The 25,118-nt window shown below is 38.7% G+C and overlaps 2 protein-coding genes across 2 annotated transcripts; one reads left to right on the forward strand and one right to left on the reverse strand.

Moving 5' to 3' along the window:
- Positions 1 to 38: 38 nt before the first annotated feature.
- Positions 39 to 3,372, reverse strand: LOC113356863 (probable serine/threonine-protein kinase At1g01540). Its single transcript, XM_026600093.1, has 8 exons — positions 3,134 to 3,372; positions 2,279 to 3,026; positions 1,953 to 2,057; positions 1,683 to 1,805; positions 1,422 to 1,592; positions 1,123 to 1,252; positions 790 to 999; positions 39 to 467 (listed from the first exon to the last, which is right to left on the reverse strand). Exons 2-8 carry the CDS (start codon positions 3,016 to 3,018, stop codon positions 309 to 311), a joined length of 1,638 nt encoding a protein of 545 aa, XP_026455878.1. The 5' UTR covers positions 3,019 to 3,026; positions 3,134 to 3,372; the 3' UTR covers positions 39 to 308.
- Positions 3,373 to 20,517: 17,145 nt separating this feature from the next.
- On the forward strand, positions 20,518 to 22,274 carry LOC113359759. The gene is made up of 2 exons (XM_026603341.1): positions 20,518 to 21,317; positions 21,371 to 22,274. The coding sequence occupies exons 1-2, from the start codon at positions 20,518 to 20,520 to the stop codon at positions 22,272 to 22,274; spliced, it is 1,704 nt and encodes a 567-aa protein (XP_026459126.1).
- Positions 22,275 to 25,118: the final 2,844 nt, after the last annotated feature.

Below are 25,118 nucleotides of genomic sequence, written 5' to 3' on the forward strand. Positions count from 1 at the left end.
AAAAGGTATTCAGGAAAAACAGAATACAAAAGAAAATTAGAGCAGAAAATTGATCATTCCGCGTGAAATGATAAATATAAATTATTAACTATGTACTCAAAAACTTGGTAAGAAATCGAACGCTCTCAACAAAATAATTCCAATGTTAGGATTCACTCGTAGTCATTGATTATTTACATATATAGATTGGCTCTAAGACTCTACAAAATAAGCATGCAACATTGATATAACAATCATATACAGATGAAGTAAACAATGGTGTACACATAATAAGATGGGTCTGGATGAAAAAGTAGTAGCTCACCTTATCAAGGAAGTTTCTCATCCACGTTTGCAAGTTCTGGTTTTTTCCACCTTGTCATGGTGGCTTGGATGCTACTTTCATATCCACTGCTGTCTCCAGATTCAGTTGCTGATTTCATATCACGAGTCATACGTCCTGGATCGACCCGCCCAGTACGGTGTTCCTGAAAGAAAAAACATTCAATCAGAACGGAAGTAACAAAACCAAGGAAACAAGTCATGTATGCATTTCATAAAACAAAAACTAAATTAATCGAGGCTTGCTAGAATACAAACACGGAGGAAATGCTTATGTTGCTTATAGTCTTTAAGATATTGCTGAGAACTTCAATACAAGTTGCGATTCTGTGTTCCATTTTTCTTTTTTCTCGTTGACTTAAAAGATTTAATACAGCAGGGTGACTTTGAGACACGGGACGCATAAACTCATGAATTAAGCTTCCTAAAAAGGAGAAAGGATTTAGGAAGGCATGAAGGAAAACATACATCTCGGAAAGGGAAATCATCTGCCTCGAGCATATGTATAACATGTCCCATCTTTGGCCTTTTCTGAGCATCTGGGTCAACACATTTCAAAGCTACTAAAAGGGCACGTTTCAATGCCCTTGAAGAAGGTTTCTCAGGCATCTTAGGATCCAAAATTCCTTCAGAATTCCTGCTTGATACCATCGTTTTGAGCCACTCAACCAAGTTCACCTGAAAACCCATGATTTGGAATAAGACAAGGAAAAGATTCTTCAAAATCTGCTGACAAACACACAGTATATACATTGAGATAGTCTGCTTTTCATTAATTATGTTGTTTTACGACATGAATACCTCTCCAGGAGGTCGACTGTAATTAACCGGGCTTCTCCCAGAAATTATCTCCATAATAAGAATTCCAAAACTGTATACATCACTGCGTTCATTCAACATGCCTGTACTAGCATATTCAGGAGCCACATACCTACAGAAAACAAAAGCTAAGTGTCATCATTCTCCATAGACTACTCTGTACTCATTCATGGATGCTGAAGACTCAATAATTCAAAGCAAATGCTGCTTGATTTAACTTCACAACTATGATTTAACTAATGATGTTTAGGAAATAGTCAATAAGAAAAAATTGAACTTACCCAAATGTTCCCATCACACGAGTTGTAACATAGCTACTTTCAGAGCCCAATAATTTTGCAAGCCCGAAATCAGACACCTTAGAGTTCCACTGCCTATCAATCAAAATGTTGCTTGATTTTACATCACGGTGGACAACCTTTGGCTCTAGACACTCGTGGAGATATGTCAACCTGAAATTTCAAATGAAAGATTTCAGCCGTGACCAGCAATTTAAAGCACCATGACACTAAAAATTTAGATATTTAAAGCTAAAGCAATACCCTTTTGCTGTTCCCAGAATAATGTTCATACGAATCTCCCATGTGAGAGGACTGCAAGGACCAACATCCCCATGAAGCCACTGCTCCAGATTCCCATTGTCTACATACTCGTAAACAAGCATCCTGTGCACACATATGCACAAGTAATCAAAAAAGTTATTAAAAAAAAAAGAGAAAACAGTCTTAACCAAAATAGCTTGTTAGTCCACTTTGAGACTTAGACAAAATGACTACCAAGGCAAACTACTGAAGTTCAGGGAACAGTAGTACCTATGAGCTCCTTCAGCACAGTAGCCCAGTAACCTAACTAAATTTTTATGCCGAACACGTCCAATCGCTTCAACTTCAACCTTAAACTCTTTCTCAGCTTGTCCCCTGAACAGAAAACAACCACCGATTAATCAAACTCCAAATCTAGTTAAATTTGAGTGTGTCCATATACAACTCCTGTTTGGTCTAAATCTATCACTAAGTAAAGCATGGAGCATCAGCTAGTCACAATTATAGCCCTAATCGGTACTCAGGCCGCTCTTGAGTTAAAGCTAGAAAATCTTCAGCAATTTAGAGAAATTCACAAAACTTACAAGAAAACTCACCTGTTATTGAGCAAGTTCTTAATAGCAACTTGAGAATTATCTTGCAATACACCACGGTAAACAATCCCATACCCACCTTCACCAATTACATGTTCATCAGCAAATCCATTAGTAGAAGCCTCAAGCTCTCTAAGTGTATACCAATGTCCCCAGCCCAAATGAGAAACTTCAGGGATCGAAATTGGTACTTGATCAATTGATCGACTCTCTCCACTTCCATGAGAAGACCCACCACCACCACCACCGGTACCACTACCATTAACAGGGTATGTAATCTTATGATCTTTACCAATTTCAATATGAATTCTATGAACTCCAGTAAGATTCTCTTCTTCAGGATGTAAAAGTAAAGCTTGATTCTCATTTGAACCGACGCTTTGACCTGATTCCGGTAATGGGTTTTGTTGTTGCATTTTGATTTGACTGGGTTTTGGATGATCCTGATGATGATTCTGAGTAGAATTCCTACCATTATTATCAACCCTGATTTCTTGAATTTCTTTAGAAACATTTGGGATAGTGGGGTTTTTAGTACTACCAGAAAAAGAGTTACTTTTTCCTCTACTACTACTAGTGTTGTTTTTATTACGTTTAGAGATAAACCATAAAGAGATTACAAAGAGAAGAAGAACAAAAGCTGCTCCTACACATACTCCTAACACAACCCATAATCTCAATCCAAAAATTGAAGTCCTTTTTGATAATTCATCATTTAAAAATGCTGCTTTATTTTGAGTCATCTTCTCTCCTGTTTGTGAAGATAATAAAGTTCTAGAGAAGATATAAAATTGTATGGACAGAACTGATTACATTTAGAGAAGTGACAGTGAAAAAGAATAAATGGAAGGGTTTTACCTGAATGGATTCTGAGAGGAGAAGAAGAAGAAGAAACAAGAAAGAAGAGAGAGACAATATCCCTTTCTTTTCCACTTTCCTCCACTAGCAGCAGTGTACCAGATGAAGAAGGAAATAAGTATTTTGTTTTTCACTTTGTCCAGAGAAGAAAATATTAATGGCAGATTTATCAGTACTTGTAGTATTTATTAACTAACAACTTAATAAAAAAAAATCACCTTTTTCTTTGTTCTTGTAATTTTTATCTGTAGTTTTCCTACTATACCAAGCCTGAAAGAGTAGTTAATGGGGGACAGTTATACTACTTGTGTATGTTTAAGAAAAAAGGGTCTCGTCACTGTAGCTAGTTGAGTACTTAATGTCGAAAAGACATTTATTTATTTATTATATTCTTTTGGTCAATAGGTTTTTGCTCTTCTTTTCCTTTGATAAAATTTTGATCAATAAGTAGACTCCTGATGATTCACAGTTGAACTCCCATGTAGTCGGTGTTAGAACTTGGATCGGCAATCGTTTGATCTTATTGTCGTTGAATTTCTGTTATCACCGTAGTGTCGTGATAAAATTATTGGATGATGATATCAATTACGAACTTGAAAATGATTAGCATCAAATTCTTTATCGATTAAAAAAAATATCATAAAACATACGTTTTTAAAAATAATCAAATTTTTTATCGATCAAAAAATTAAATACTATGTTTTAAAAATAATATAATAGTTTGTTTTTTTTTTTTTCATATTTTGGTTTTTATACCAAGAGAAAGATCCATCTTATATAGTTATATGAAATCGTACAAAGCTTTAATTGGCAACCTAGCAACAAGTTGCGCCCAACATCTTTTTGAATAACAATACCTAATCTATGAAAAATAAAACTACCTAAAACACTACCAGCATCATTGCTAACTAAACAATTTTTTAAACGCTTAAAAAAACATACAGTATCCTCACTAAGCTCCCCTAAAGTAGTGAAACCCAAAATCCCCAAACCATAGCCATGTGAAGCACATGCATCCAAGTATTTAGTACGCTTACGCATAATTGCTTTTGAAATAGCTTGGCCTGGGATAAAAGCACGAGCACCCTCACCAGTGAAGGGTGAGACACCTGTGACATCCATACATACGTCCTGCCCATTTTCCCAATTACAAACAAGGATGTCCGCTGGACGCAAATCACATCCTTGTTATTATCTGGAAAAAAACCCCCAAAGCAACTTTCTTGCGCGCAGGCACACCAGCTTTGTAACAAATATCATCAATTGCATCAGATACAAGGTCATGGCGAAACTTGAGGCTGACATCATTAGCACAATGAAGTGCATGATCACCAAAAATATCCATAGGTCTACTGCAACTAGAGCATAAGCCTCCCTCGACAAATAAGGGGATACCAAGCCGATAGTAAACTACCGCTCTGAACTGTCTGGGCCCGAGGCATTGATCTAACCCACTAATGGGCACAGCCAAGAGGTAATCTTGTGCATGTTTGACTCGGTGACATTGTCATAGAATGGAATCTCTTTCAGATAAGGAAAATTGGTCGGGGATTAACTTCTTAACTTATCATCGACGCAATAAGTAGAACACAATCCACATACCTGAATGAAGTTATGAAGAGCCAACTGATAAGCAGAACAATTATCTGTTGAGAATAGGCTACCAAGAATCACCTTCCGCACCGAAGTAGTCTGACTCATAGAGGCGAGATAACAATAGGTGCGAGTGTCCGCCATAGTGTAGATAGCAAGGCCACCATCTTTGATGGGCAGAGTATCCAGCCTGTGTTGCAAAGGCCCAAAACCAGCTCCATCTCCCGTGACTAAAAGCCTCAAGTATTTAAATAAATGGTCATCATAGAGATCAGTAGCCTGTTGTAGAGCTGCAGGATTGGTCGTGCGCACAACAAAATATAACCTGGACACACCAGCATAATTGCGGAGTAACAATATCTCACTTTGAGGGTCCTTGAGTTTTTTGATGGCGAACATTAACTGAACGGTATTGTTCACCCTTCTCACCACCATGTCACTTATAAAATTCAAGTCCAGACTCACAGGACCTCCCAAAAGTTTAACGCCATTACTAGGCCCACCGATCTCAATGGGAAATACACCTTCAGCAATGCTTCGTGGATCAATTGAATGCCAAAAGACCTCAATTTTCTTAATGTTGAGATGGAAACCCCTACTCGGCCCTTCTGATTCTATTATACTCAAGGATTTAGCCACCTTAAGTGTGTCACCGATGATTGTACCATCATCAAGGTACCAGGCGTGAAAATCAAGCTTACAATGGATGGACTCTTTATTATTATTATTCATCTTATTTGCAAAAACGAAACATGAATAACCACTTAACACTACTTTAACAATAATTTTTTTTCTAATTATCGCGACTATAAACTAAATCTACCACATATTTATACAACCAAATTGAATATACTTTACAAGCCTAAAAGAAAGTCCTCCCCGATCTTAATCGTAGCTTACTTTGGGGTATTTTTTAAATAAAATAAAAAATAAAAATGGTTTCCGCACTTTATGTATTGTTATGGTAGGTGTTCAAACGATACGTATTTGATAAAACCCTAATTCAAACAGAACAGACAGAACCCTTCCCACATGAATTTTGTTGGTGGTAACTATTCGAGATGAAGAAACATCGATGCAATTCCCCTATAAGTTTGGTTCTCAATCAAATCACAACAAAGCATCATTAGAATTTTTTGATTGCGTATTTTTAGTTGAATCAAGGGGTATACAAATTTTCTCATTGCGTATTTTTGGTTGAATCAAAGGATACAAGGAATTCGGTTACGCTGTTATAATAGCTTCATTGTATCCCGAAAGAATCATTTTAATACTCATTTGTACTCGTGAATTATATTCGGAAGGGTCAAAACAATTGTCTAAAAAAATCTTTCACATAGCCTTGAAGCCAGAAGAATAAAATATGTTTTCTTCTTTTTTTAGCCCAAATTTTCAACATATACAAATACACCAAGGTGGATACGTTTAGTTGTAATGAAGTCATATGATACGGTTTTTCTTTTATAAATGTGATAGTTTTGGAAATTCCAGTCCGAAAACGTCTTGAAATAAGCATCCAGAGATTATATATTTAGAAATATATTTCATATATACATATATATGTATTTGAGTCTATGTTTCAAGGATTTTTATAAGTTTCCTTGATCATGATTACAATATAATACTTTTACTCCTACAAATAATGAGTACAATCCGAGACATATCACACCATCATCTACCACTTTGACAATCAACCGTTGTTATATATCTGATTGTTTAAATTTGCTTATTATACCATTAGAGTACCATTAATTTCTTGTAATAATTAATTTCTCATAATGATGTCTCATTAATAATATCTTAGTTTATTAATAATATATTGATTAATAGTAATTATATTAGTGGACATTAGTAGTGGTTGTGTGGCGGTGCTGGTGTACGACTGAAAAAACAAACGCAATAGTTCTGATGAGCGACGGAGGAGGAAATTGCGTTAGTGATAGTTGGCAGTGGTGACGAAAGCGACAGTTATCCTACTGTATTATGGTGGGTGCTGGTGAAAAACAGTGATTACTGAGTAAATTGATGTTATTACTGGATTTACCTAAAATTGGTGAGAGGCTGAAAAGGGGATTCTAGTGTTTCGAAAGTGAGTTATGGGAGCACGGACAGTCTTCGCCTAAACCACGCATAGTGGACGTTCAAAGGATGTTTCAGTCACAGGGAAGGAGGCTTAGGGTTGGTCTTAGGGAGGGAAGCAGATGAAGAGAGAGATCAGAGATTTATAGGGTTTGAATAAGAATTGCTCTGAGAGTTTATGAGAAAGTTGTGTGTTATCTTTAAGAAAATTAAAGACTATTTATAACTGAATTTTCTAATCTCATATCGGTGAAAATAGGGATTACTTACCATGTGGAGCACTTTTTCTGTTTTTTCAGGAATAGATAGAGATAACTAGGCTGATCTTATCTTTGTATTCCACCGCCTTTACTCTCTTTTGCGGTGAAAAATAACTCAGGTACTTCTCACACGTGTCGTAGATCGTCAGACCAAAACCACAATTGATATCCCCTATTTATTTGTGGCTGAGTCAGCCTTTGTGATGATGTGTTGAGAGCAACATTCTGAAAATCAGCCCGGACATTGAACCGGAAAAATCAGTAAGTTTGGTCAATCTTGTTTAACCAGTGCTCGAACCATTGAATCAATTGGGTTAATGTTTAAATGAATAATATTCATTTTGCGCATTAATTAGAAAGTTTACATAACTTTCAAGAGCAGGAACAAACCAGATGATCCATACATACATAATATACAAATCTAACATCAACAGAACGGGCCCAATTAGTTTCCCTTTCGGTTAATAACCTTGGGCCAATAGTTCAAGTCTCATTGTGACCATAATCTCATTTTATTTTTATAATCTATATGGTTAGACAAGTGGAAAACCCGGGCGGTTCAGAGGGTTAGCTATTCCAACCGTCCGGATCACCCAGTTCATAATATAAACCCCGGTTTTCTTAAAAATTACTGGGTGGTTGTCAACCCAAACCAGTTTCCTCACTGGTTCACGGGTTTTTCGGTCATACTGGCCGATTCGGTTTTCGAAACACTGGTTGAGAGATAAATATTCTCTATAGCCGAGTTGGCTGAGATAAAGCAATATTCTCTTGATTTGTGAGCATGACTAGGATGAGTCATGTGAAAAGGAAAGGAATGCCTCAAAGATCTCGTGTAAAGTGTGAGAAGAGAATTATTTCACGTAGGTCCCTTTGTTGAGCATGAAGAGCTCAAAAGGGTTTATCCACGTTTTTGGATAAACGTGCACGGTTTAGGCTCAATTTACTAGCTGTGAGTGTGTTTGAGACGCCGAAAAGAGGCTTGTACCTGAGTCTTGTGCTTATACAAGACTCTTCAGACGAGCTGGTTCATCTTGGATCAGCACGAGGCCGGTCAAGTCTTAGCTCATGAGATTAAGTATCTTCAGATTCAGCTGAGACATGTTTGAGATAACTATGGAGGCTTGCATGCCTAACAAGTGAGACCTCAGCTCATTTGTTTTGACCAGTGTATGATGCAAAGATGTCCTAGGAGTCAATTACGATTTTATTTATATAGTGGGGCCGATATGATCAGTGTATCTCACGGGGATGTACTAGGAATCTGTCGAAAGGGCCCAGGGGCATCATAACTAGTGTATCTCGTGGGGATGTAGTAGCAATTGTTCAGAAAGTCTCAGTAACTTGAGTCGAGGCCTAGAGTAGACGTGACCAGTGTATCTCGCGATGATGTACTATGAGTCAGTCCTTGGTCTCAAGTAGGAACGAGTCATATTTACGGGAGACATAGAAGTGTCTACTTTCGGTCATAAGTCTACGATTTTACACGTCTACAGCGCCTAAGTGATTAACACTATGCTAGAGACATATGATAGGGATCAAGGCATCACAACCATCTGCATCTCGCAAAGACATGCTGCAACCGTGGTTGTTCTGATTCATAAGTCCGTTAGGGACGTTTTACGCTCTACAGAACCTATGTGACCAGCAGCCCACCGGGGAGTATGCTAAAGATCACGACATCATGACCAGCAGTCCGCCGGGGACGTATGCTATAAATCGTGGTTATTAGTGCCTTGGGGGACAAAGACTCAGTCTCTCCCGCGAGAGTTGAGTTAGTCTTGTGGGGTTGAGTTTGTCTTTTAGCAATGAAGATCGAACTTATCTCCAGGGCTCCTTTTTATGCTCAATTCTATCTCATTTTAGATTATTGACTCAGAATGATGATTCAACCTCTGGTTACGAAGATACCATTTTGTCTCTGGTCTTGAAATGACAATTTTTTTCTCTACCTAAATTTCACCATCTATAATAACGATATATAATATTATATTGGAAATATGTAATTGGTCATCTTCAATGCTAAAACAAACTCGTCTAAGGTAATAATTATTTTATTTTTTATTTTTATTTTTGAGGAGAAAAGATAAAATTCATTAATCAAAAAGGAAAAAGAATACCAGAAAAAGTGGTTAGGCATGTCTCCTGGTGAGGTAAAAGCCAACACCGAAAACAAGAAAATCCAAAGTGAGGGCATGAGATAACTACGACCAGAAAAATAACTTAAAATCAACTCAAAATACCTTACCAAAACACAGAACGAGATAGTTGAGTCAACCTATTTCCGTTTCCTAACAGAACTTCTTTTCCCTCTTCCCAAACTCTCGTTCCTTGTGAGAAATTTTACCATTTCATTTGATCCTAGAGAGTTGTTTCTCAGTTTTCTTGCAAAATTTGTCTTCATTAAAAGTGAGATGAGTATTCTTGTCTGATTCAGCATCTTAGAACCCTTCACTGTCCTCCTCATAGTCTTCAGTACTGACTCCCTGATTAGCAAGGAAAACTCCTTGGCTTCTATTGTCCTGAAGGTTTCCTCCATTAAAATCATTTAACATGATCAAGGGGTTAAGGTTACTCACTTTATCATCTTTTTCTCTCCTAGCTAGAATGTTCTTGTTTTTAGCTATATTCCAATTGCCACCATTGTCACAAACTAAAATTGTTTTGAAGACATTTTTGCCGTCATTGTCTGCAATATCTCTTGACATTTCATTCTGTCTATCAATTGGGAAACAACTTTTTGATTGGAAGGGGAAGTCTCTTGTTAGAGCATGGCTCGGTTGAACCCACCAAGCGTTAGTATGTCAAGTTTGGTCGTCATATTTTAGTGAATCAAAACTCATGTTAAGAGTCGCTTGATTATGTACTAGAGTCAACTTCGTATAGGTTAGCTTGAAAGTATTAGGATATGAGACATTACAAGTATTGCGAAGTCTTGAAGATGTGAAGAAGCAATGAGCTACAACGACAACAATCATCCTTCCGCTTGAGGTTAGCGATATTTGACTTGAACTGTTTCATTCCCTAACGTATCTTTCAAGTCGTGCATATTGAAAACAAAACTGCGAAGCATATTTGAACTCTAGATAGACATAGTATTAAGGAATACAATACGAGGTTTATTGCTTAACCATTAAAATTTGTAGATAAGACATCACCATAATCATTTGAATACTATTGTGATTATGTATGGGTATGAGGTGAGGATTTCATCCTAGGGAACAATGTTTTACATGTGTTCTAAGGAAGTAAGTTCATAAACTTGTTTGTGAACCGAAAAGGAAATTGCCAGGTGTTATTGGTTTTGTTATTCATTACATATCTTATGAACAACCAATATGTACGATTGAGTATAACCGCTCACAACTTGTTTGTGTTCTTGGTAGAACTATTCACAAAGGCCTGACTTATGTATTGGTATGACTTTTGTTAGTGAAACCGATATTAAGTAATCACTTGAGATGGTATGATCGGGTTTGTGATTTTATGTCTGACAAAATATGGGAAAGGGGAACTGATCCTAGTAAGAGGTGCAGTACATCACAAAGTGGAACCGATCCTTGTATGGGGTGCAGCAAGGTTTATAGCAGAAAGGGGAACCGATCCTATGAACATGTGCAACACGTTTTTAGGCAAAGGGGGACCGATCCTATGGACATGTGCAACACATATAAGTTAGATACCATATATATGTGGGGAACCGATCCCAGTACCTAGTCAACCGAATTTTGGAAAGCTAGTGTGACTATGCACAATACTCACATGGAAGGTAGAACCGAAACTTGTTTTGGTAGAACCGTTAAACCCATGATTGTGATTGAATGTTTGTTTGATCAATCGCATAGTTCTTGAAAGTCAGATGAACTAATTCTAAACTTGTTTGGAAGTGTGGGAAATCGGTTTCAAGGTTGTAAGTGTGAAAGAGAACTTACAAAGTAAGGATGTCGACATACTTTGAACACGTGCATTTACTAAGAATTAGTAATGTGCATTTACTAATTAGATTTTCCGAGAGATTTCGATCATTATTTTTGGACAGAGCATTTCCAGGAATTATGGAAACCGAATTTGTGCTTTAATGAATATCTTAAGAATATTTCCGATTTTGGAAATTCCTTGGTGACCAAACTTCCTTGTCTATAAATACTTGAAGTTTGCCTTTCTAGCAAACTAATCCTTCGTAACAACAGACTTCCTCTTTTGTTGTTGTTACTGATGTAGCCACCTATTCGGAGAGAAGAGTATCCTAATTAGGCGAAATCTCTTACGATTGATCAGTTTAAAGTCTTCTTTGGGATTGAGAATCTCTAGCGTGTACCATTGGTGGGAAACTAGATAATTGCGGTTTATCTTTTGTTTTCGATTGATTTGATTGACTAACGGTGGTTGAAATCTGATTGCACCTAGTTTGTTTATACTTGAGAATCTTCTCTTCTGATATAAGATTCACTCAAAGTTCAGAGTTTCAACAGGGATCTTTAGACTGTTATTTGTTAACAGACTCCGTTCTGTGCGTGATTGATCACAAGAGATTCAGGTGACTGTGTGCAGGTTTTTATTGAAGACAAAGAAGATATTGAAGATCTGACTTGGGTTTATAATCTTTGGTGTGCGCAATACTTGTTTCGGTAAAAGAGGATCCAATTAATAATCGGTTTATCCTTGTGGTAGATTCGATTGATTAATTGAGTAGATCGGCAGCAACACAATTCTTTGGATTAAGAATGTTGTTGGCTTAATCTTAAACGATTACTTCGGTAATTGAACATAAGATAGATATAAGGACTTGACGAAGGAGTTTATGTTAAGATAAACGGAACATCCTTTGTCCGACTCATATCACTTGGTTGAATAGAGTTAATACCAAACATATTTGTTGTTCCTTTACTGTTTGGAATACGAACCAAAGGAATTTTTCCAAGTACGTGACTTATTTATAAGTTGGAGGCGTGGGAATACAGACGGAACTAGGTGAACTATAGGTTTAGTTGCTTGGTCTCAACTATACGAAGTTAGGTGTAATTTTGTGTAGCGGCTTAATCCTGAGAGTATTCAATTCTGGACAAGGTCCCGGGATTTTTCTGCATTTGCGGTTTCCTCGTTAACAAAATCTTGCTATGTCATTTACTTTATATTTCCGCATTATAATTGTTTATATATAATTAAAATAAATTACACAAACTTTAATTCATATTTACTTGATAAGTGAATCCTATTGTGTTTGGTTATGTCCGAACCTTTTTGTCAAGTAACATACTTCATTGTTGTATTGTCTCGATCTCGTATCCATAGACGATCACACGAAGTGTGAACCGATTAGTTGTATTGTCTCGACTCTGTCCATAGACAATCATTTTCGGAGAAAGGACTTATAGGTAGGAAAAGTTTTAGCTTGAGGTATATTTGGGTACCCTCGCCTTTTCATCGCTGACCATTAGGAATGACGTTTTTTTGGGATTTCTTTCACTATTTCTGCATCCCAGCTTTCACAGTAGCTGACACTGCGGACCCACTACGAGAAGCTTCGACTGTTGGTTTTGTTGCACCTTATATCTTATTATGAACAACAAATGCAGACTTGTCTACTGGTAGGTCTTTAAACAATACCTACAATTTTACTACTGTAAATATACAACGTCGAGTCTCTAAATAGTGTAGGCACGAGTCGATCCTCAGGGAGGTGTAAAGTTGAAACTAAAGTCTTACTACAATTGATTCAAATGAGAAGTAACAAAAAGGGGATTTATTGTGTCGATACGACAAGATGTTTGATAAAGATTAAAGTACTAAAGCATAATGTAAGCAAAAGGTGCAATAAGAAGATTGTAAAAAATTATACAAAGGGTACTAGGGTGGTTGAATCCACCTCCTAATCTTATACTAAGACAGTACATAGTCAAGTTATGTTCTTGTCCCTTTACAGTGGACACCGGTGAAGGTTCAAGCCAGCCATTTAATCTAGGGAGTTCTCAAATGGATGGCCTATCAACTAATATCACTAACTCACCCCTAGTATTAGTTGTCTTCTTACAGTACAACTAATCACAAGTTAATTTGTTCAACTAGCTAACTAATCATTCCTAAAACAGTGAAGCACAATAAGAACAACAACATGAAATTGACTAACCTAGCATACAATCAAGGGTTTCATATAAACCCTAGCAGATGCATTTAGAACATGATGAACAAGATGAAAACACAATTATATTATGAGAACTAGATGATCCAGCTAAAATTGGATGATTACAACACACCACATCAAGCCTTATTTATACACAGTTTCGCTCAACTCACCTTTAGTTCGACAACTAACAGTGACTCACTCACCAAAATGCGTTTTTCTGACAGTTTCTATCTTCAATTCATCTCTGCAAGCCTACTCTTCCAACTGCTGAAGATAACCCTAGTCTTATCTCTCTCAATCCTAGCTTATAGGGTTACTTTTCTTGATAAGGAAAAAGATAAGATTGAGAGAGATAGAGATTAAGAGTTTCATTGTGTTGGCGGTTGTGAGCAGAGATGGTCGGGAGATGGATTTGATGAAGGAGGGCCGGTGGTTTTGATGATTATGTGAACGAAATGAAGAAAATATGAATTATGGTTTTGGTCGATTAGGGAAGAAAATGGGGAGACTAGGATGTTAGGCGGATGTATCAAACTCTGGTGTACCAAGTGGAGATGTTGTTGGATGTTGAGCAGCTTTTGGATGTTGAACGAGTGAATCATGTTTGATATCTCGGGTTTGGAAAACGGATTTTGTCTTGGGTTTGGATATGAGTTAGGGTTTTGGGTTCTCGACCAAGCCCATATCTCCGCAAACAGATTGCAACTGATGTGCAAGAGGATTGCCAATGGTGCGCAAGCGGATTGCCAGTGGTGCCCAAGGGGATTTCCACTGACTTTTGCGTGATGTTCCTTCGCGCTTTACTGCCTTCTTGTATGGTTCTTGCTTTCTGCTTCTGACCACTAATTTCTTGCTCCTGTTGCTTCTCTTATTCATCCAAACTTTATTTATTACCTAAAACACAAAGTTAATTAGTAAAAGTATTTATTCTTGAAAACAATGAAAATACAGAATTTGGAGTAAAATAGAAAATTAGAGCACAAAAATTGAGATAAATGTCTATAAAAAATGTAGAAATATACAATATTTGGCACTCATCATCTACGTTCTTATCATTCACTCCTTCACCTCTCATTTGCATCCTCGAAGAATTCTGAAATGTATGATCTTGTGGTTTTACTAAACATTGATGCTGCTCAAGGCTACTGCTAACATCAGAACTTTTTACAACTTGTTTCACTAAAGCACCCCCACTGTTATCTCTATTAGTTTCAGACAAAATAATGCAATTAACTTCTCGACAAAGCCTACCATTCTTGCGCTCAGTGCATAAAGATTTATCAACTTGACCAACAATTTATGCCACCACGATATTTGACCCCAGCGGCTCGACCTTAGTTCTGGACTGGAAATTCTCTCATCCTCCACAATGTCTTCACCGTGCAATGTCTTGTAATATCTTCTTGGAGTCTATCTGGTCTTCGTTTTTTTGAACACGTCTTTAATGTGTGCCAAACACCATACAAACTTCACATTGAGAAGGCTTCCACTGATATTCCACTGGGAGGTTGGGAGTAATCTTACCATCAATTGCTAAAGAGATGCTAGCAGTGTAAGAAGCTTAGATCTATTTCATCACAAACCTTGGCATAAGCTAATCTGTCTTATTTTAAAGTGCAATCATCAGCATATAGTAATTTCCCCAAATAATTGGCAATCAAACCTAGACCCTCAATATCCCACATATGTAATGGTGCCCCATAAATCATAACCAAAAATGACACATATTTGATATTTGAGATGAAGTTTTCCAACAATGGAGTCCAGGGTGTCTCATTTTAAAGGGTTTGTTGGTAATATAAACAAACCAGTATCTAGAACTAGTCTCCTATCCCCTTCATCCTTGAAATAAAAAGCGAAAGTAACATTATTACTCCAGAGCTTGCTCGCTGCAAGTTTTACTGCCTCAAACGAAGGACGTTTCCCCATAAAATACTCACCTAACATAATAATTGTTACTTTGTGCAATAACTACCAATGAGGGACACATGCCAAAATTAACACCGTGAAATTATTTGTTAGCAATCTTCTGCCATGCAACACCAGGCATGATCTAGCTCTACAAATCAATAAGTTGCACGTATTTTCAAAGCGAAGTAGAAGAATAATCAATCTAACGGACATGACATAATCAGCGCAACTCCTCACCAAATTTACATCCACAAATGACAAAACCGTGATCATCATTTATATATAGATTGAATACTAACATGAGAAGAAGAACTCCTACAACTCAAGCAAATTATAGAGAACTCTTTATGTGTAAGGGTGTTTGTTGAAATATATGGGCGTAACTAGCCTTGAAAACCCTCTTGCAAGGTTAGGGTTGCACAAAACTTATAAATTGTAGGATCTTAAAATTCTCATAGTACATGGGACTAATTATCTGAACATCCTCCCCTCACGTGTAGACTCACCTAACAGAATAATATTACTTTGTGCAGTAACTACCAATGAGGGACACATGCCAAAATTAACACCGTGAAATTATTTATTATTTATCTTCTGCCGTGCGACACTAGGTATGATCTAGCTCCACAAATCAACAAGTGCACGTATTTTTATAACGAACTAGAAGAATAATCAATCTAACGGACATGAACATAATCAACACAACTCCACACCAAATTTACATCCACAGATGACAAAACCGTGATCATCATGGATGTATAGATTGAATACTAACAAGGGAGGAAAAAATCTTACAACTCAAGCAAATTATAGAGAACTCTTTATGTGTAAAGGGTGTCTGTTCAAATATATGGGGGTAACTAACCTTGAAAATCTTCTTGCAAGGTTACGGTTGCACAAGACTTATAAATTGCAGGATCTTAAAATTCTCATAATATGTGGACTAATAATCTCAACACCCTCTCTTCACGTGTAGCCTCATTGGATCTAACACGTGAACATTACGGGTGACTCGTCATAAATAAACGACTCTTCACAAAATAATAACTGTTCTGATACCATGTTGAAGTCCATGGACCTAATTCACCTCGGAAATCGGCTTACAAAATTAGGATTGCACAAGGCTTATAAATTATACTAGATTTGTGCTCGTGTTATACACCGGGCATATTTTTTCTTTTAAATTGGTGTACGCGGGGCTTTGCCCCGCCCCGTGGCGATGTATTTTTGATTTGGTACCCGCCCCATGGAGATGTGTTTTTGATTTGGTGTCGCGGGGAAAATACATAAATAGGTTGAAAATATGTGCAGATTTAATTTATTTTTTCCTTTTAATTTGGTGTGTGCGGGTCTTCGCCCCACCTCGTGGAAATGCATGTTTGATTTGGTGAGCGTGGGGTTTCGCCTCTCCCCGTGTAGATGTATTTTTGATTTGGTGTGACGGGGCAAATACATTAAATAGGTGGAGGATATGTGCAAATTTTATTTATTTTTTTCCTTTTATTTTCGCAGAAAATATGAGGATTTTTTCCCCTTTATATATTAATTTGGAAAAAATAGTCTTAATATAGTAATTACTCGATTTACAAATTGAATTTGGACTTCCATAAAATTCCAAACATGGTAAGTTAGGTTTTCCTTTTAAGTTCGTAATTTTTAAATCAATCATATGTTGCCAAGTGTCCTCACCTAAATGTTGTCACTTTATAAATTCGAAATATAATTTGGTTTTATTTTTTTAATCTTTTTCCGATTCTTTTTAAACCAACCACATGTTGCCAAGTGTCCTCACCAAAACGCTCGTTTCACAAAACTCAAAAAATGCCTATTTCGGTCAATAGGAAGCGATGGTTTCCTCAACGTTCAACGTGGGAGCTTTATTCGTCTAGGCGTTGATGAACTTAAACTTTCCGTACTAACAAAACTAGTCATAAAAACCCAAGGTGACCAAACTTGTGGTACAAAAACCCCGTTCAAATGTTGGGATCCATTAAAACTCCATCTTAAACAAAATTGATACAAAAATCCCAAATTTCAAAATTTGTTTCATCAAATTTTACGATGAAATGTTATTTTTATTTTTTTAGGGTTTTTGTGTTACTTTTGTTTTGATGGATTTTTTTGTAGATGGATAGTGACACCTTTGAGTTATAACTCGCGGACCAATGGGAATACTAATCTCAACTCAACTATGTCCCTTTAAACGAATTCAGCAGGTTGTGGGACATCTGACGATGACAATAGGTTGTCCAAGCGGGCCTGCCTAATTTCTATTGGGAATATTCAAATAATCATCTCGACAGGTACATGATTGATGGGGGACTAAACTTTCCTCCCATTTTGATATTCAAACAACCCTTCTTTGATACCTAATCCGAACCTTAATGTACCTAACGGAGTTCTCCAAAATTTTCAGTAGTAAGATTCATCCACACAAGCGAGAGTTTTTGGGAAAGGGGCGGTTTTTGACACCATTGAAATTAAATTTCTTGGATTTTAATAGCTTGCATGGCTTCAAGATCATGATCTTTTCTTTCACTAATTTACGAATTCTCATAGCAACGTAGATTGAAATTTTTTTTTGCTAGACCCATCGAAAAATTTACACCGTGGATGCACCGAGGGAGATCGCAAACCCAGAACAGCGTTCGGTGCATTGTGATAGGGGTGGGGCGGAAGTGGACCCCACATACCCTCTCGTATGGTGAGAATGCGGTGTAAATTCTTCGGTGAATAAATTATTTTCGATTGAAAAATCCCGTTGAAAAACTGATTAGACTTAATTGAAAGTTGAGATTTTCGCACGGCAAGTGCCAATCTTTTAAAGAAAAACATAACAATTTCCTATCCCATCCCACTTGAATGGGTATGCTCAGGAGGTGCATGAGTTTGTCCACTTCTCCCATCTTTGATAATTTTTCCACTTACTGAGAATCGACCGTTTATCAGCTCTTTAAAATGTTTATTGGAAAAAGAAGAAAAAAAACACTCCAAAGTTTTTACTGAAATGGGCACGAAATAAATATTCTAATTCTTATATCTTTCTGACACCAGTTGGTAACATTGCTTTTGCCTTCTACAATGTAGATATTATGAACCTGTAGAAGTCAAAGCAAAAATTTCAAGGGTTTCTCTCTCCAAACCAGAGCTTCTCTCTCATATCCTTTCTTCCCTTTTCTCTCAAACTTTTTTGTGTCCATGGCGACACAATACCAACCCAAACCTCCTGATATTATTGAAAGATCTCGTAGGAACTATCGATTCAGCCAAAACAGAAACAGATCCCGTTCAAAGTCAAGATCCAAAATGGCTAGTTCTTCATCAAATAACCCAAACCTCAGACCTGCTGCCGATGTTCCGTACAACAATGGAGGTCTTGCAAACAACAATGGTGTTTCAGCTGAAAATGGAACACCTTCCTACGCCAACATAGTGAAAAGAAGATCGATGGAGCTTTCAATAATCGATGCAGACTCGCTATCCCACCCTCCGATCCGATCCTCTACAGGTGAGATGGTCATTAGAATTCCAAAGAAGTGATTTCCAAGTCAAAAGAGAACTGGAAGTTCAGTCTAGTAGGTAGATTTGATTTCAAATCGCTTGGCATGAAGTTTGAGGAAGTTAAACAAGTATTAAGTGAACAATGGAAGCTCACTGGTCAGGTTCAGTTCATCCCATGGATGAAAGGCTACTTTATCATCAAGCTGTTCAATGAAACTGATCGAAAGATTGTAAGCTATGAAGGTCCATGGAAAGTGAAGTCTCAACAGCTGAAAGTCCTCCCATGGACTCCAATGTTCAACCCAGAATCTGAGAAGGTCACACGAGCTGCTGTTTGGGTTCGTTTCCCTCATCTCCACCTGGAATATTGGAAAGAAGATATTCTGTTTCGCATAGCTAGAGGTCTTGGAAGGCCAGTAGCAGTAGATCCTAGAACTCTCAAGCACGAATACGGATACTTTGCTGCTTTTATTATCGATATTGACTTCTCTAAGCCTCTTGAAAGCATTATCATTGAGGACGAGGAACTTTCAACAGGTTTTTATGTTGATTATGAGGTTTTCAACAAGCCTGAATTCTGTGATCATTGTAAAACGGATTGGTCACATTGAGGAAAACTGTAGGAACAAGAGATATAATGATCTGAAAAGGCAGCACGACTCTGAAACTGATCACGAGAAAAAATCAGCCCTGAAAATGGAGCTAGATGAGCTCAGAAATATCTGGAAGAAGAGGGAGTTCACGGGGACTGTTCTCAGAAATGGCAAGTCCAACGATCCACCAGCTAAACCTGTTGGAGGTGTTACTTTCCAAGGAGTTCATACTATCATTCCCAGCTCTTCTAGCAGTGAAGATGAACGTGAAATCCAAGCAAATGAGCAGATGGACCACGAAGATCATGATTATTTCTAAGATCAGGGAGAAATTTCAGCTGAAGGGGTTACCATCAATGAATCAGGGCATGCTAAAAGTGTTGCTATCCTGCTACCAGACAAGGCTGACTCTGATAGACCTGCAGGAGTAGTCCCTATCAATCTGACAGAGCCTGCTTCTGGTGTACAAGCCCCAATATTGTCTCTCTCCGCAGGAACAGCTACCAACGGCTCTATTGTTCAGTCACTTTCAGAAGGTACTACCTCCAACGGCTCTAAAATTGTTCAGTCATTGTCAAAATGTACTACCTCCAACGGCTCTTTTCCTGTCAACTCACTTTCCAAGGGGCCAATGCCTGTCGAGTCTCTTTCCAAGGGGACAACTACCAACGGCTCTTTTGTTCAGTCCCTTTCTGAAGCTGACGAGGATGAGGAGAATCAGAACTTGGATAAGGAGAATCAGGATCTCCTGACATCATAAAACAAAGAGATAAGGTTGGCTGACGACTTGCACACAGTGGCTAAGTTAGCCATAACCAAACATGAGACGGCCCTGGATAAGATTCAAAATCAAATCAAAGAGAAGAACAAACAAGCTGATGGCCTTGGACAAGCCGATGGGGCTACTGATACAAACAATGAGGTTTCTACTATCATCCAAGTTCTCATCGATGGCGAGGGTTTTAGTCCCCCAACTAAAACAACAAGAAGACCTTCCCCACTCAAAGCTACGGTAGCTTTGGAGACATCCAACATGTTCTTACTAGGTGCTGTTGATGAAGCTAATGATACGGAGGAAGCTAATATTACTCTGTCACAGAGTAGGTCTAACATAGTAGTGGAAGAGACAAATAAACTGGAGTGGGGGGCTGCCAGAGACGAAGAGGACCGCCTGAAACGCGAACAAGCTGAAAAGAAGAAGGTTGACATTCTGGCAAGCAAGAAGGCTACGAAGACTACAACAAAGAAAAAGAAACAACAACCAAAGGCCGACAAGGAGGATGACAAGGGTTCAGCAAGCCCTTCTGCTAACTTAGTCAATTAATGCGTGTTTTCTTTTGGAATGCTCAAGGCTTGGCCAAAGATGGTGCAAAGGCCAAGCTAAAAGAGCTACAAAATTTGCACTCCCCTGACATCATTTGTCTCGCTGAGACTCATGTTTTTTGCACAGTTCGTTATGTTAATTCTCTAAGGTTGGTTGGATTCTGCGAAGACGTCATTACTAATGAGGTTGCTGGTATCAAAGGTAATATCTGGATCATGTGGAGAAGCACTCTCCCTAGACCAAAGGTGATCTCTTCTTCCAAACAAGCCATAACTATCGATGTGGATGGAAATTTTATCACGGCTGTGCATGCTTCCTACAATGCTGTTTCGAGGAAAATGCTTTGGAGTCAGCTAGGTTTAGGATCCATATCTATCCCTTGGCTGGTGGTGGGAGATTTCAACTGTGTTCTGCGCCTTGAGGAAAAAAAAGGCGGAATTCCGAACAAAGAAGTTTACATGATCGATTTCAGGAGTTGGATTTCTGACAATGGTTTGGTTGAGGCTGATGCAATCGGCAAGAAGTACACCTGGTCCAATTGTCAGAAAGGAAGACGTCGCATTGTCTCTAAGCATGATAGAGAAATAGTGAATAATGCTTGGCTTTACAAATATGCCAACTGGAGATGTAAAGCTCTCCCAAGTATTTGTTCTGACCACTCCCCTCTCATTGGGTTTGGCTTCCACAATACGAGACCGGTTAGAGCTCCCTTTAGATTCCAAAAGATGTGGCAATCGCATCCAAACTTCTTAAACATGGTGGAGAATAATTGGAATCAAAGTATGGCTGGTGCTCCCCCGTTTGTTTTCAACAACAAGTTAAAAAGACTTAAGCTCTAAAATCTTGGAACAGACTTGTCTTTGGAGATGTTCACTACAGACTGAAGCAAGCTGAGCTTAAGCTGGATTCTGAGGCTGATCTTCTTGATTTCGACCCAGCAGATGAAGTCCAATTCACTAGAGTGGCAGATGCTAGGAAGGCCGCAGATTATGTGAGATTGGAGCTAGCCAGTATGCTGGGAATGAAGTCACGGATCTCTTGGCTGGAAGAAGGGGATCAAAATACTCGTTTCTTCCACAATTCCATCAGATTGAGAAGGGGCCAAAACACCATCTCAGAGCTCAAGACCTCTACTAACTCTACTTTGATTGTGCAGGAGGACATTAAAGACTTCATCATCGATCACTACAAGAAGAAATTTAATGGTGGCAGCGTCAACATTGATCCTACGCTGTTTGATTATCTGCATACCAATATTTCTTCCACGGAGAGTGCCTCTATGGATGTTGTGCCATCCTTGGATGACATCAAGGAAGCGGTCTTCGATTTAGGAGCAGACTCAGATCCTGGGCCTGATGGTTTCCCAGGTTCAATCTATAGACATTGTTGGAACATTATCTCGGAAGACCTTTACAAAGCCATAGTGAATTGCTGGGAAATAAGAAAGATTCCAAAAGGTATAAACTCGAGTTTTCTGGTGCTCATCCCAAAGAACAAGAAGTCTGATTCAATCAAAGATTTCCGCCCTATTGGCCTGAGCAATTTCTTCTTCAAAATCATCACAAAGATAATGGCTACAAGTCTTGGCTCTGTTCTAGACGATTTGGTTTCAGAAGAGCAGGTAGCCTTTATGAAAGGGAGGAACATACACGAAAACATAGCCTTGGCATCAGATCTAATCGATGAGCTCAATACAGACAGGAAGTATGGAAATGTTGGTATCAAGCTTGATATACCCAAGATTTTGACACACTAAGCTGGGAGTTCATTATTGAGGTCTTTCGACAGTATGGTTTCTCTGAAACTTGGTGCACTTGGATTCGTAGCATTCTTGATTCGGCTCGTATCTCCATTATGATCAATGGCAGCCCTGAAGGTTTTTTCATCATCTCGAGGGGTCTCCGTCAAGGGGATCCTCTCTCCCCCTTGATCTTTGTTCTCATTGAGGATGTCCTAAGCCGTAACTTGTCCAAACTCTTTGCTCGTCGTAGTATGCATTCGATGGTCAGTAAGAAGGGAGTAGCTCCTACCCATCTTCTCTTTGCAGATGATATCCTTGTTTTCTGCAGGGGTAATTGGCAAAGCCTTCGAAGTCTGGTTGATATTTTGACCACTTACAAGATGGCTTCAGGCCAATGTGTGAATTTTTCCAAGAGCAAATTCTATTATGGAGGAGGTTCGGTCTCAAGAGCTATAGCAATCTCCAATTTTCTGGGCATGGAAAGAGCTCACTTTCCTGATAGATACCTGGGTATAAATTTGAAGCCAGGCATAGTTCGGCACATCCACATCCGTCAGGTGGTGGAGAAGATTATGGACAAGTTAGTAGGGTGGAAGGGTAAGCTCTTATCTTTTCAAGCTAGGCTGGTGCTAATCAAGTCAGTGATCTCGAGCTATGTTACCCATTCCATGGCTGTTTATAAGTGGCATTGCACCGCCATCAAACAAGTTGAGAGAGCCATTAGAAATTTCCTTTGGTCAGGAGATGCGGATAAGCGTAAGTACTTCACTGTTCTCTTTGGAAGCCTTTGTTGTTCCAAAAAGGAAGGTGGCATTGGCCTCAAGAAGCTTTTGGACGTTAACAAGGCTATGTTGATGAAGCTTTGGGTCTCCATCAGGGATTCGAACAAGATTTGGGCTCGCTTCCTGAGAGCCAAATACTTCAAAAACAATGGCAATCTGATCGACTACAAGTTGGGCTCTTCTGTTTTTCCGGGCATCAAACTAGTTTACACATTTGTGCAAAAGCACACAAGATCGATCATAGGATCTGGTGAGAATACTTCTTTATTTTTTGACAACTGGTGTGGGGACTTCTCAATTGCTGGGAAGCTGGGCCTCTCCTCCAAAGGCCCTAATGATTTCCAGGCAATGGTTAGTGACATTATTGAGGATGGGTCTTGGGTTATTCCACCCTTAACGAGTAGTCTAATGGATCATTGTGGCATCGATGTGGGGAAGCTTCCAATTACCCCTGGCAGGGAAGATTACAGAATCTGGGACTTGGACAAGAAAGGGGCTTTCTCGGTGAAATCTGCCAAGGCTGCAATCAAAGCGTCAGAGGAGATCCAGCCAGCAGCGGTCCTGTTTAACAGGAAGATGGTCCATCCAACTTTGGGCGTGCAATATTGGAAGATATAGATGGGCCAGTGTTGTGCAACTGAGGATAAAATGATCAAAATCACTGGTAGAAGCATGCCAACGATGTGCCGGCTATGCCGAAGAGATTGCGAGTCTCTCAGCCATATCACTTGGCATTGTAGATTTTCTAAAAGGAGTTGGGCTTGGTTAGCTGGTCTCTTCAATATCAAGCCAAGCGAAGACCTTGTGATCTCTTACAAGGCCGCAAAGGGCCGTAGCAAGATGATAAAAGATCTGTGGCTTGTGGCAAATCTTGCCATCACAACGGAATTATGGAAGACTCGGAACAAAAATTACTTTGATAATGCTCCGGTGAATTGTCTTGGCTTCAAAGAAAGGGTATATCAAACAATACGAGACAATTCTAGCCGAATGAAAGGGCATATGCACAACACTCAAGATGACTTGAGGATTCTAAATTACTTCAGAGTTCAACACAGATCTTGCAAGGTCAACATCCCGGTGGAGATAAGCTGGACTCCTCCTAATCCTGACGAAATCTTGATTTGCTGCGATGGTGCCTCGATGGGTAACCCAGGCCAAGCAGGCTCAGGAGTAATATTTCGCGATCCAAGCTCAGCGGTCCTTGGATCTCTTTCTGTTGGTCTGGGCTGGCAGACCAATTTCTATGCGGAAATAGCAGCTGTTATCTATGGAGCAGTTGTGGCTCAGAAGTGGGACATTAAAAATCTCTACATACGTTCTGATTCGATGAGTTGTATACAGGCCTTTCAGAAAAATGAACTTCCTTGGCAGCTAAGACAGAAATGGCTTTTAGCGAAGCAATTCTTCTTCCACATTCGCTATGTTCACAGCTATAGGGAAGTCAATTTTTCTGCAGACGCCTTGGCCAAGAGGGCCTGTTTGCTAGCCGAAGACATCTTTGAATTTTATGAGGGTAAGCCGGCCTTCATTCCCTCTGTAGAATGGCCTGGCAAATTGTATTATCGTTTCAAATAGGCTCTTTGGCTTTTGCCTTTCTGGCTAAGGCTTCAGAGACCTTTCCCTTTGTGTTTTCGCTTTTTTAATCAATCCATTTTTGACCGACTAAAAAAAATGAACCTGTAGAAATCGGTGGGGAAGCTACTAATCCTGCAATCCATATAATTTGTTGGATTTTGGATTCTAAAACTTTAGATTTTGGTCGCCGGATTTTGTCTCTGTCTAGTCATTTTCATAAAAAAAAAGAAATAATTTTATAGAATCCCTTTACACATTGAGTAGTGGTTGAAATTGGCAAAAGGCCAAGAAATATCAAATATACCATTAAAATACTGGTAAAGGACATGCAACATACGTACTGAGTCGTGGTGGCCGGTGGGAACGTTACTCGATTAGCAGAAAAAAGTTGGGAACATTATTTCGTTCGTATCAGTGCTGTAGTTGGTACTGTGGTTTGGTATACATCAGTGGCCCAAACCAGATGGGTCCACGATTTAGCCCTCTGCCACCCCTGCAA

The sequence above is a fragment of the Papaver somniferum genome, chromosome 3 (assembly GCF_003573695.1).
Source record: "Papaver somniferum cultivar HN1 chromosome 3, ASM357369v1, whole genome shotgun sequence".
Taxonomy (NCBI): Eukaryota; Viridiplantae; Streptophyta; class Magnoliopsida; order Ranunculales; family Papaveraceae; genus Papaver; species Papaver somniferum.

Bases quoted from the DNA above. Each gene is read 5' to 3' on its own strand.
- LOC113356863 (XM_026600093.1), bottom strand. From the start codon at position 3,018: ATGACTCAAAATAAAGCAGCATTTTTAAATGATGAATTATCAAAAAGG. The intron at 2,058-2,278 runs GTGAGTTTTCTT...TTTTCTGTTCAG, and splicing joins AAGAACTTGCTCAATAACAG to GGGACAAGCTGAGAAAGAGT. The intron at 1,000-1,122 runs GTATTCATGTCG...ATGGGTTTTCAG, and splicing joins ACAGTCGACCTCCTGGAGAG to GTGAACTTGGTTGAGTGGCT.
- LOC113359759 (XM_026603341.1), top strand. From the start codon at position 20,518: ATGCGTGTTTTCTTTTGGAATGCTCAAGGCTTGGCCAAAGATGGTGCA. The intron at 21,318-21,370 runs GTTTGTTTTCAA...ATCTTGGAACAG, and splicing joins AGTATGGCTGGTGCTCCCCC to ACTTGTCTTTGGAGATGTTC.